Source organism: Mustela lutreola, chromosome 3, assembly GCF_030435805.1.
Source record: "Mustela lutreola isolate mMusLut2 chromosome 3, mMusLut2.pri, whole genome shotgun sequence".
In the NCBI taxonomy this organism is placed as follows: Eukaryota; Metazoa; Chordata; class Mammalia; order Carnivora; family Mustelidae; genus Mustela; species Mustela lutreola.
Window position 1 is genome coordinate 197,359,434 of NC_081292.1, and position 13,112 is coordinate 197,372,545.

At 37.5% G+C, this 13,112-nt stretch overlaps 1 protein-coding gene and 2 non-coding genes across 5 annotated transcripts in view; all 3 read right to left on the minus strand.

Annotated features, from left to right (window-relative positions):
• NOP58 (NOP58 ribonucleoprotein) overlaps nt 1-13,112 on the minus strand; it is a 30,450-nt gene that overhangs the window by 374 nt on the left and 16,964 nt on the right. For all 3 annotated transcript variants that reach the window (XM_059168383.1, XM_059168382.1, XM_059168384.1), the window contains 10 exons: nt 12,637-12,773; nt 10,521-10,585; nt 9,458-9,592; nt 8,547-8,692; nt 7,685-7,811; nt 5,945-6,108; nt 4,719-4,853; nt 4,462-4,523; nt 2,630-2,763; nt 256-422 (listed from right to left, as the gene is read on the minus strand). In XM_059168383.1, the coding sequence (XP_059024366.1) occupies nt 256-422; nt 2,630-2,763; nt 4,462-4,523; nt 4,719-4,853; nt 5,945-6,108; nt 7,685-7,811; nt 8,547-8,692; nt 9,458-9,592; nt 10,521-10,585; nt 12,637-12,773 (1,272 nt within the window). The remainder of the gene's footprint in view (nt 1-255; nt 423-2,629; nt 2,764-4,461; nt 4,524-4,718; nt 4,854-5,944; nt 6,109-7,684; nt 7,812-8,546; nt 8,693-9,457; nt 9,593-10,520; nt 10,586-12,636; nt 12,774-13,112) is intronic.
• Nucleotides 7,448-7,531, minus strand: LOC131828455 (small nucleolar RNA SNORD11). The gene has a single exon (XR_009352461.1). It is a non-coding gene; the product is annotated as a small nucleolar RNA SNORD11 (small nucleolar RNA).
• LOC131828456 (small nucleolar RNA SNORD11B) lies at nt 8,410-8,489 on the minus strand. Its single transcript, XR_009352462.1, has one exon. It is a non-coding gene; the product is annotated as a small nucleolar RNA SNORD11B (small nucleolar RNA).

The window sequence follows — 13,112 nt, forward strand, 5'->3', positions numbered from 1 at the left end:
AATTTTGGTAAACGATTAAGACCTAAAAATATAAAAATCACCTCTATGATAATATGTAGCAAGTTATATTCTCTCTTCCTCAAAGTAAACCCATTTTGTAGTAAGATTTTAGGTTTGGCCTTTTTACAACAACATCATTTTGTTTTACTGTTCCATCAATAAAAACCACCTCAACTGCCTGCTCGTTTCTAATTCAGACAGTTCAATAAAATAGAAACCCGGCCTGCGCCAACAAAGTATTAAAAACAAACATACAGGAATTGCTGTGCTGGTGCATGGTTCTTCCTCAGAAAGTGGTTCTTCTTTAATGTGTTTCTTTTTGTCCTTCTTCTTCTTCTTCTTCACAGATGTCTCCTGTTCTTCCACCACTAGTACTCCTTCTTCTTCCTCTTCTTCCTCTGTTGCTACGGGGGCTTCTTCAACTGAGCGGGGTCAAGTACAGACACAACAATTAACATTATATCAAGACCTCACTTTCCCACCTTTCAAATCTCAGTTTTCCCCCATCACTCTGGCTAACTATCCAATGTTTATTATAAAATTCTTTAAGTGGAAAGGTTCTTCAAACACCTACCTAGTCCAAGATCACCAACTTTATGAGGTCATGCAGCTATCTACGGAAATTAGGATTGAAACAGATCATAGGATCTCCAAACTCAATGTTTTTTGGCAGTTGTCACTTATAATAGAAAGGATTAAGAATTTGTGCTCTAGAGGGGCTCGTGGTTGGCTCAGTGGGTTAAGTTAAGCATCTGCCTTTGGCTCGGGTCACAATCCCAGGGTCCTGAGATTGAGCCCTGCTTCAGGCTCCTTGCTCGGCGGGAAGCCTGCTTCTCCCTCTCCCTCCACTTGATGCTCCCCCTGCTTGTGCTCTCTTGCTCTAACAAACAAAATCTTTAAAAAAAAAAAAAAAAAAAAAAAAAAAAAAATTGTGCTCTAGAGTTAAAAGACCTGGGTTTGTTTCAACCTGTTGTGACCCTGAGAAGTCACTGAGTTCTCTAAACCCCTTTTACCGCCCATCTTACCAGATTTAATGAGATAACATATCATGCTTGGCTCTTAAGAATGAGGACTTAAAAAAAAAAAAAAGAGGACTCCATAATATATACCTATCACTAGAAACTCGTTCACCAAAAAATTAATTTAGTACCTACTAAGTGCCAGGCTATATCCTAGACAACTGGACGCAACAGGGCATATAACAGACAAATCCCTGTCCTTTTGTAGCCTTTTTTTTTTTTTTAAGGACTGGAGGGAATCAAAAGAGTAACCATATAATATTTTACACAGTAATCCGTGCTAAGAATGAAAATAAAGCAGGCAGAGGCACACTGAGGAAGGCAGTGCGTACGGGTACTTCCGACAGGACAGTCAGGCAACACCTGGAAGAGGCAAAGGAGTGAAAAGATGGCACCTGTCTTGAGGCAAAATACTCCAGGTAAAGAGAAAAGCAAAAGCTAAGGTTATTTTGGAAGAGGAGGAGAGTTGGCAGGATCAAAGAATAATGAGGAGGCCAGTGTGGCTAAAAGGAATAAAACTGAATGAGAGAATTAATGGTGCCCTTCTGGCTGCTACATTAAGAAAAGCAGTTGTGGATAAGGCAAGTGGTTAGATTCTGGATACATATTTCAAAGCAGAACTGCACGGACAGGATTTGTTGCCAGAACAGGGGCACCTGGCTAGCTCAGTTGGTGGAATATGTGACTCCTGATCTTGGGACTTTTAAGTTTGAGCCCCACACTGGGGACAGAGTTTACTTAAGAAAAATTTACACACACACACAAAAAAAAAAGAAAAAGGATTTGGTGCCAGAGTAGATTTGGGTTCTAAGAAAACAGTCAAGGCTAAAGGCTAAAGCAACTAGAACTGCCATTAGTAAGACAAATTTGTGGAGCAACAGACTGAGAGTGACAAGGACACAGGAATGTTAAGTTTGAAACGTTTACTGGATGCGCAAGTGCAGACACCGGAGTCTGCTGTTTCAAATGCTACTAATGGGCTTAGGGATCACCTCACTGTTCAATAAACAGAGAAACATAGGAGTTAAATAGTTGTTTATGTTTTCTTCAGCCAGGGCAGGAACCCACATTTGCTGATAATATACTTTTAACCACTAAGCTATTTAGAAACCAAACTCAACAAAGGTATTGTTAGTAAATGGGGTTACTTGCTCATCAGCTTTGCAAGATAGCTGAGTTCGCTGGAGAGTACCTATTAAATATTATTATTATAATGGTAGGTTACCAATGTTATTACTCTAGTCCATTCTATGTAACAGAAAACAATATAACAAAAATATTTTGGCAACTAACTTAAAAACCATGAACTTTTTTTCTTTTTAAGCTAATTACCAAAATAGTTCACGTGGTAGGAACTAAAGTTTGGTGTACTTAACATAATACGGGATTCCATATTTTCAAAGAAATGCTTCTCACACTCCTCTATGAAGTCTGATAAACTTAATACCTTAACTGTTCTCAAGGAACATGACGATGGCTTACTAAAACACCATTAACTTTCAATATGGGTGGTTTCTCAATAAAGTTCAACGGCATGTATTTCCCCACAACATACGAAGTCTTTCTTAAAGAATATGAATATAAACGACATTTAAAAAATTCAAACTGACCTTTAATTTTAACCTTGGCTTTTTTGGCCTTCTTTTCAACAATTTCGTCTTCTTTATCTACCTGTTCTATCTTGCGTTTTTTAGAACAGGCTGGTAGTGTGGAATCACCAGAAGGATCGTAAGTCTTGACTTCACTATAAGAGTCAAAGAATTATAGAAAATCTCTATAAATACTTGTAAATGAAATAATTCTAAGGTAGTTTAAAAGAAATGCCATTAGATAATACTTACATAAGCATATAATACTGCTTCATTTTAGTGGTTTTGAGGCAGTTTATGAAAACTAGTAATTTCCAAAAGGTAAGGAGGTATCAATCACTATTTTCCACATAAGTCAATCACACTTCAAAGAAGTGGTGAGCTAAAATGAATTCTCATTTAGTAATCAATGTAATGACTGACTACGGTATAGAAAAACAGTCAGTCAGTATGGGGAAAAACAGAAAATTTCTTTATAACAAATGATTACTCTAGAAATTAAAAACCGAAGCAATTTAAGTTTTAGAAATAGGGTAATTCAGGGGCACCTGGGTGGCTCAGTGGGTTAAAGTCTCTGCCTTCCACTCAGGTCATGATCTCAGGGTTCTGGGATCCCTGCTCAGCAGGGAGCCTGCTTCCTCCTCTCTCTCTGCCTACTTGTGATCTCTGTCAAATAAATAAATAAAATCTTTAAAAAATAAAATCCACACTGATATTATCAAATAAAGACACCAAATTCAACTTTAATCATTACAAAATATATATGTAGTCATTCATAAAACAAAATGTTAATGCCCACAGAACACTTCGGCTTTCTTTCCAGAATAAAGGAAACAACTTTTCTAAATACATATGTTTAAATATATATATGAATATATACAGTAAGATTGCTACTCCTTGTCCAGTTTAAAAGTATACTATTAAAATTCTTTTTTTAAAAAAAGATTTTATTTATTTATTTGACACAGAGAGAGACGTCACAAGTAGGCAGAGCAGCACGAAAAGACAGAGGGGGAAGCAAGCTCCTTGCTGAGCAGATAGCACGATCCGGGGCCTGATCCCAGGACCCTGAGATCATGACCTGAGTGGAAGGCAGAGACTTTAACCCACTGAGCCACCCAGGAGCCCCTACTATTACAATTCTTAAGGAATGACAGGAGTCCTCAGGGAGAATTTATGGGTAAATGACTAGAAACATTTTAAAGGCTCCTGTGCATACTGCCAAACCACTTCCCAGAAAAGTTGCACCACATTGTACTTCCATCATCAGAACCTTAGCAGTACTGAACATTACCTCAAATAGCCACAATACCTCTCTCTACACATATCTTTTGTTCGTTTCATGGTGAGGTCTGAATACTTTACTATTACGCCTTTTAGCTATTTTCAGACTTTTCTGTCTTTAGGTTTCACTGTGAATTAACGGAATTGATTTTCTTTGTGACAGATGCTATACGATACAGAAGCTATGAATGACAAATACATACTATCAACACCCGAAAATGAACAAGTTAAATATTAAGAAGGGGAAAAAAAGCCAAGGGGTACCTGGCTGGTTTGGTTTAAGGAGCACATCACTCTTGATCTTTGGATTCTGAGTTTGAGCCCCATGTTGGGTAAAGAGATTACTTAAATAAGACTTTAAAGGAAAAGAGAAAAACCAAAATATATACAATGTATCTATTTATTACAATATAAAAATGTTTATGTGATTAAAAATTCTAAATATGGAGAACTACAAATAGCAAAGAGAAATAAGACACTGAAGTGTTTACGTTTTGTTATAAACACTGCAGCTGTCAACTAAAATTGCATCAAGCAGGTATTGCTCACCCATCCCCGAATGTACTCACCTTTTATGTTCGTATTTTTCTGTTTTTGCTAATGCTTTTCCCGTTCCACTGATTTTCCTTATCTAAAAGATATCAATTCTTAGTAAATACGAGGGAAACTGTTTAACAGCAGGAAAAAAAACATAATAAGACATAATAATATTAATTATTAAAATAGAACTGCTTAGTAGGTGAAATGAATAAGTACATAGACCAGTTGAAGTTTATTCATTTTTGACAGCTAAAATTTCTACCAATAGGCAGGATACGGTCCTTACCCCTCTATCTTCCAAGGTCCTCAACCTGGCTTCTAATTTGGCTCTGTTCTCAACTCCCATCGCAGAACTGGAGTCTTCACCAAAAGCATCATACCGAATGGCCAGAACAGTTTTGGCTGCCAGCATTCGAGAAATCTGATAGAGAACTTGAAGTCAGAGGCACTCAAACTATATTCCAAGTTGAGACATTAAAATCCTCAATAACTTACTCATGAGAAAACTGGAGCAAATCATCAACTCTATCACTCACTGTAGGATTTTTTTAAAGTCAGGAATTATAAAATTATTATGAATCATACAACTCAAGCCACCTAGCTTTATCTGAATCTCTCAGTGGCTAACTGGTTACACATAACTCCATTCACATTGTTGGATGAGATGATCTTGCAGTAGTTCATGTCTAAAACAAGCTCAAAACTACCTTCCTAATGTCTTCCTTTAATTTCTACTCAATGGCCTTAGTTCTGCACCATGTCATCTGGAAAAGGCACAACCGCCCTTGTAAGCTAATTAACAATTTTTCAGCCCCTTTCATCAATCAGCTCTGAATTTTGTAACATTTCAAGTTTTTTTCCCTTAAAATTTCAATTTGTTAAATTATGTGCCCTAAGCAAAAAGCTTGCAAGTACTTAATGTGCCGAAGACTCAGCTTTTTCATCTGTAAGACAGATACCCTACATCTCACAGGGCTATTAAAAGGACTCACTTAAGTCCCACTAAGAGTTGAGCACAGTGCATGGTCATTATTTTTTAATTTATAAATAATGATGTTAAATTGATTTCTTGCCACAGAAAACTTTTGATGTGCCATCTACTCCATCCTTCACAAACAGGTGGATTCTAGAAAAATCCTAATACAGCAAAAGAAAATGGCTTTAACAAAATTAGTAATACTTTATCTTAAAAAAAATAATAGTAACTATATATATATATATATATTTAAAGTAAGCTCTACACCCAACGTGGGGCTGGGAACTCATGACCCCATAAGCAAGAGCTGCATGCTCTACTGACTATGAGTCAGCCAGGCGCCCCCAGCAACACTTACTAATATTATTTTCTTTCAGTACACAAAAGTGCTTTTTAGCTCAAGAATTCATCATTCTCTATTTAATGAAAAAGAAATGAAAAAATTTTATTGCATACCACAGAACAGGCAGAAGAGGAGTTATCTGGGGGAAAAAAAGAAAAAAAAACCAACCTGCCTCAGAAGACATGCAACTCACCTTTCCTTTGTGTTTCGGACTTGTCTGGCCTACAAGTGAAGCATGGTAAATGAGACCGTATTTTGGGGTATCTCGTCTAGACTTGAGGGCTCTGAAGAGTGCCTTTTCTGCTCCAAGAATCTGAACCGTAGAAGCTGCATGTTTGGCCAAATTCAAAAGAGAACCTTCCAAAAAAAAAAGTAGTAGTTACAAGGAATGCAATTCCAAGTACTTCAACGTTCCATGTACTAAGTGTAAGACATATAATCTTAATATTACAGGCACCGAGTAAATACAAAATCTGACACAATACAGATTCTAGTCTGAGATTCCCTAAAAAGCCTCAGCGTTTGTGGTTCATTCATGGAGCAGCGTAAGCAGACGCTTACAGTGAACGCTGAGGACAAACTGAAGGTTAAGCTTATTACTCCAATTATACGCTTACTAGCCCCAGAGATGGCATTAACTATTCTACATCCATTAGCATACCACTGCAGAGGTCTTTAGACATCAAATATTCTACTTCAGGTATGAAAAAAACATACAAACAGAGGGACACTCACAGGACATCTCAACAGTATCACTATGCGTTATCGTTCTCACACTCTATCTGTTGTTTAAGATACGGATGAGGAGATAGAAGCATACTAATCAGGGATAAAAAGTTGCTGCTTTGTTAGATTTATTGCATAGATTTTGTCAGAACAGACCCCCAATATTAATGCTCAACCACTAGATACCTACTTAAAATTCAACAGACTTCTGTTAAGCCCTGCATCTCTTACCACCAAAGTGTAGTTAAGGCTATGAAAATTTGGATGCAGAAAACAAAACCAACCAGACAATCCGAGCCTCACAGCTGAGGGCATCTGAATGGCCTGTCTGTCTGACTAATGATGTCGTTAGAGGGGCTATTCTAGTTTAGATACTTTGATATAGAGGATATTTTATGATCTTCTGTGACAGATTTTAATGATTAACTCCAATAATATAATAGTATTTCACTCTATTTGCAAATATTCAATTATACAGTATATTTTTATAGCATACCTTATTTGTAACATCACCATATACATACATGAAGTCTTATTATAAATTCATTAAAAACATTTTGCATGTCAAATATACTAAAACAGCAAACTCAGCAGTGAACCAGATTCTTGATCAAGGGTATGTATCACCTGTTTTGAGAACTACTGCTATTTAATCTGATGATTTTTTTGTTTTGTTTTGTTTTAGAGGGGTGTGTGTGCCGGGGGGGGGGGGGGGACGGCAGAAAGGGAGAGGAGAGAATCTTGTGCAGGCTCCATGCCCAGAGTGGAGCCCAATGCAGGGCTCAATCTCACAATCTTGAGATCATGACCTGAGCCAAAATTAAGAGTCAAGCACTTAACCAACTGAGCCACCCAGGTGCCCCTAATCTGGTTAAATTTTTAGTATTAGGAAATATTAACGGATTTCATGCTCCTGCATTCATCTGATTATTCTCATTAATGGTAATAAATTTCTGACAACGGACCCCAAGTGTCTCAGAAGAGGTAGTGACTGAAGATGCCTTCATTACCCAAAAGGAAATCAGGCACAGGAATCAGAATCATCATTGAACACTTACTTGGTCCTTAGTCCTCTCCCATACACCATCTACTTATATTTATTACCTATAATTTCTAATAAATGTAATTTGAAGATGAAAAGATAATCCTAGGTAGAAAACAATCTACTCTAGGTATCCCTATTTATAGGTTACATTAAAATCATCACCTGCATGAGCAATGAGCCGTGCTCCCACTAATTCCCCAACCATGACTGTAACATTTGGTGCAATGGCCATCATTCGATTTTGTAGATATTCATAGAGCTGGGTTCTATATTCTGAGATTTCAATTACCTAGTATAAGAAACAAGATGAATATACCATAAATGACTTGTGTAAAAATCACATAAAAACCACATGCCTGAAAACACTGGAGCCCTAAACTATCATAGATAAGCCGCGTAATCCTGGGAAAACAAAGCATTCTTTATCTCAGCTTCCCATTTTCATATATTTTATGAGAAAATAAATGGAAACAAGCTAATATACTAGTCAATATTACTGTTATTTTTAAAAACTCTAAGGGCTAGACATTATGTCATCCTCTCTGTGATTCTTTTTTGCATGTGTGATTTTAAGATTTTATTAAGTAATCTTTACACCCAACATGGGGCTTGAATTTACAACACCAAGATCAAGAGTCACATGCTCTACTGACTGGGCCAGCTTCCTTTTTGTGATTCTTCTTCAGTGATCTCCAAATGGGGGGTGGGGGCAGGGGGAAGCATTCCAGGCTATAAACATAAAGGCTGGAATTAAATAACTCAAGCTGTATTTCTGTTTCCTTAAGGGATTCATAATTCATTATCCAGACAATGCTAGTATAAATAAATTAGATAATCTTCTTTCAACTTACTTCAGTATGTATTTCCCCCCTGAAGTATATAAATCGAGATGGCATCAGATGAGGTAGTGACTGAACACCCTCATATTTATCAGGGGGATCAAGTTTAAAAATCATCATCGCCATCAGAAAGTTATTACATAGCCGGTCCCACCACAACTAGCTTCTCCATGCGTACAGTTTACCTGCGTGCAGAGATGCAGAATATTGCAAATATCTTCTTCTGAAACCTCCGTTCCCATTGATATCTCTGCAGCTGCTTTCACCTCGGCTTCAACTTCCTCTGGCAGTAGTTCAGAAAGTGTGGCTGAGGCATAATTCTTCCTATCGCCTACGGAATGTTTGCAGAGGATGAGGGAGAATCACTCTTCAACAAATTATATAAAATCCAAATAGTCAAATAAAAAAAAAGTAGAGGAAAGCCAATGAAAAGGGTGCCTAAACAAAACAAAAAGCGAATAAGTTTGACCTACTAATTTCCCTTATGTAAGGCTTGATTTTTAGAGATTAAAATTTCTCCCCATCATCTCCCTCTAAAAAGATATAAATTAGAATAAAAACAAAATACCCCATGAAATAGAACTAATAACACTGTAACAGACAATTTATAGCTAAGGTTTTATTAAATCCAGGGCCATGAATTCTTGGGGCAGTAATACAGTAATGCAATATAAGCCTGGTAAATTCTATTTATTAACAATACTCAGGTTTTTCTACTAATATTACTGTACACTGGTATGGAATACAAAACAGTATACAAAACAGTATAGAGAGCAGTACCAACTTTAGTATTATAACATTTGCAGGATATCCCAAGTCTACAGTTGCCCCTATTAATGATAAATTCCCTATGAGATACATTCCATGTTAAGAAGCCATTTTAAGAAAAACCAAATATGAGAACCATGATCTCTTGCTTTACTGGCCACTGAAGTCAACGGTCTCTGAATTCTAATAGACCCTAATTTGACTACACTCCCAAAATACACACAAGGCACAAGGAACTCTGGGAAGCTTATTAAGAAAAAATTACAACTCATGTTTTGGGATGCAAATAAAATTGTTATTTTCAATGCCTTAAAAGATAGTTACTCACCGACTTTCTGTAAACACTTGCAGTATGTCAGATTATCTGAAATAATTTTTCCTAATTCAGGGAAATGCCAGCCATACCATTCTCTACACCGCATAATATAGTTGTTTAGTTCTTTATCTAAGTCATCTAACAAGGCTGCAGTAGATTAAAATGAAAGAGAAAAGAGGAACATAAAATGGCTTTAAAAAACTAAAATATACATAGAACTTATCATTTTAAGCATTTTCAACTGCAGGTTTCAGTGGCATCAAGCACATTCACAATGTTATTTAACAATCACCCACTACCCATTTCCAGAACTCTTTCAGCATCCACATGGAAACTCTGCACCCATTAAATAGGAACACCTCACCCCCAATCTTCCCCCATCTCTTGGTAATCTCTTCTACTTTCAGTCTTTTATCAATTTGCCTGTTCTAGGTACCTCATTAATGGAATAACACAACAGTTGTCTTTTTTGTATGGCTTATTTCTCAGCACATTTTCAAAATTCATCCATGTTGTAAACCTTTTTAAGGTTTAAAAATAGTAATTATCTGGGATGCCTGGGTGTCTCAGCAGTTTAAGCAGCTGCCTTTGGCTCAGGTCATGATCCTAGGGACTTGGGATCAAGTGCATATCTATCTGTGAGTACCTGCTTTCAGGTCTTCGGAGCACATACCCAGAAATGTAATTGCCATCTAAAGGGATTTTTAAAAGTGGAAACAAGGATTTGAGGTTTCCAAAATTCACTTAATGGCATAGGACTGACCTATTATAAAGCCAAGTGTAAAAAGCACAAAGCAGTAGATCCCACGTATTGATATGCCTCATGGGAAACAAATCTGTTAACATCACTAGTGTTAATTCACATTATCTCCAACTAGTCAAATTACGGGTGGCTTGCCTTTTCTATTCTGCATTTTCTAGTTATTTACTTCACTATTAAAAATTCTAATTAATCTCCTTTTCCTTCCTCAACTGATAAAATTATAAGAGATAGTTGTTTTTTTTTTTTTATAAGAGATAGTTTTAACAGCACAAAAAAGTTATAAGGATCAGACATCATATGCATTATACTTACAAATTGCCTGAACAATCATGGTGTCCACTTTATCAGCACTGAATTTCAATCTGTATCGGGACAAGCTGGGAATAAAGGGGGAAAATAAAAAATTACTGACAGAGTCTACGGAATGAGTTTAATTAACATCTTAAAAAACTTTTTATTTATCTATCTTTTTAAAAACTTTTTAAAAACCCAATTCCCTAGGGGCGCCTTGGTAGCTCAGTCGTTAAGCATCTGCTTTCAGCTCAGGTCATGATCCCGGGGTACTGGGATCAAGCCCTGCACTGGGCTCTTTGCTCTGCAGGATGCCTGCTTCTCCCTCTCCCACTTCCCCTCCTCATGTTCCCTCTCTCACTGTGAGTCTGTCAAAAACAAAACAACAACAACAAAAACACAAAAACCCCCAAATCCTTCTCCTCAGAGCTACATTAATTTTCCCAACATAGGAAAACCAGTTGAATGAGAATACAATGTGCAAAATTAGGAAATACACACTTAAAAAGAAAATACAAGGGTGTCTGGGTGGCTCAGTTGGTTGGGCATCTGCCTTTGGCTCAGGTCATAATCCCAGGTCTCTGGGATCTAGGCCCACAAAGGGCTCTCTACTCCACAGGGCTCTCTGCGCCACTCTCCCTCTGCCCCTCCCCCTCACTCAAGCTTGCTCTCTAAAATAAAATCTTAAAACAGAGAATATAGGTCCTGCTATAACCCATGTTCCTGAAATGTGAATTAATTTGTGAAAGACAAACAGGATAATGCTGTGTAGTACAAATCACACTGGTTCATATACAATGTTTACAGGGTTTCAAGGATACCAGCAGGTAAATAAATGTGTAGCATTAACACCTGAAAACAGAAAGATATGGAAGAACAATATTAAACATAAGGTTTTCCTAATCTTGGCACTGTTAACAATGTGGGCCTGATAATTCTTTGTTGTAGGGGCCTATTCTGTGAATTGTGGATGTTTAGTAATATTCCTGTCCTCTACCCATGATGTTAGTAGAGATCTGATCCCACCTGTAACAGCCAATAATGTCTCTAGACATTGCCAAATGTCCTCGAAGTGATATTTAACTGCCCTTGAATGAGAACCACTACTGTTATACAATGTCAATTAATCACAAGCTTGAATCTTGACTCAGCTTAGCTGCTTGTGCGCTCTTAAAAATGCTTATTACAAAGTTATTGATTTTTATGTGTATTGTTCATCTTTGTAACTCAGCAGCTTTAACCCTTCTGTTAATTGTTGCTATTTTTTGTCCAAAGGTACAGACCTCTGTTTTGTTATTCCTTTAATATAAATGTACACATCTTTCTAACTGCATTAGTACGTAGCACTAGTTTTGATAGTGCTCCAGTTATAAAGTCACATAAGTTCTCAGCAGCCCACTTTTAACCCTATTTTTTTCTCACTTAAAAACCCTGTTATTGCGGCGCCTGGATGGCTCAGTGGGTTAAGCCTCCGCCTTCGGCTCAGGTCATGATCTTAGGGTCCTGGGATCAAGCCCCACATCAGGCTCTCTGCTTGGCAGGGAGCCTGCTCCCGAGCCCCCTTTGTCAAATAAATAAATAAAATCTTAAAACAACAACAACAACAACAACAAAAAACCCTATTATTTTAGTGCAATTTCACAGAATGCCAAGCTTTTCAGAACATATCAGAGCTCAGCAGAAATGCGGTTCTGATGGACCTCAGGTTAAACACGATAGGTCAATGCGTTTCTCTTTGCCTTACTATAAAAAGTCAATACAAATCGGAATAAAACAACAGATAAAGACAGAAGAAGACCACAGCAGATGAGAAGATTTGGGGAGATGAAAGATGGAGGAACAGCAAATGATTCAGTTAGACATTAGGGAAAAGAGAAAGCCCAAGAGTTGTGGGGCCCAACACTTGAAGGATAGAGAATGTCTATGATGAGGACTGCCTGGGCTCCAATCCAGGCTTCATTACTTACGATGTGAACTGATTCTGGGCATCAGATTCATCTATAAAATGAGGATACCACTACTACCTTCCTCAAAAGATTATTGAGAATTAAATTAGTATTTTAATATGCTTAAACCAGTGCAACGCAACTGCTTACTAAACAGGAATAAGTGGACTTTCTTTTCCAGTAAATCTCACCTGTGTGCCAATCCAAGACACATAGCTGCCATTTCACGTGGTTCTACACCAGGGATTAATCCATCCATTTGGGAACGGATTCCTCTCATAAGTTCATTGACGACAGGACTATGGATACAACTGAGATTCAGCTTTTCCTGTAAGAAGAACATCTGTATTAATGAAATAGAAGTTTTGTACACCTAGGGGACTCAGGTCATGATCACGGGGTCCTGGGATAGAGCCCCCCATTGGGTTCCCTCCTCAGCAGGAAGTCTGCCTCTCCCTCTGTCCCTGCCCCTCACTCATGCTCTCTCTCTCTCAAAATAAACTTTTTTTTTCTGAAGATTTTATTTATTTGACAGAGAGAGAGACAGTGAGAGGGAACCTGATGCATGACTCGATCTCAGGACTCTGGGATGCAGATGCTTAAACGACTAAGCCACTCAGGCGCCCCCAAAATAAAGAAAATCTTAAAAAAAAGAGAAATAGGGATG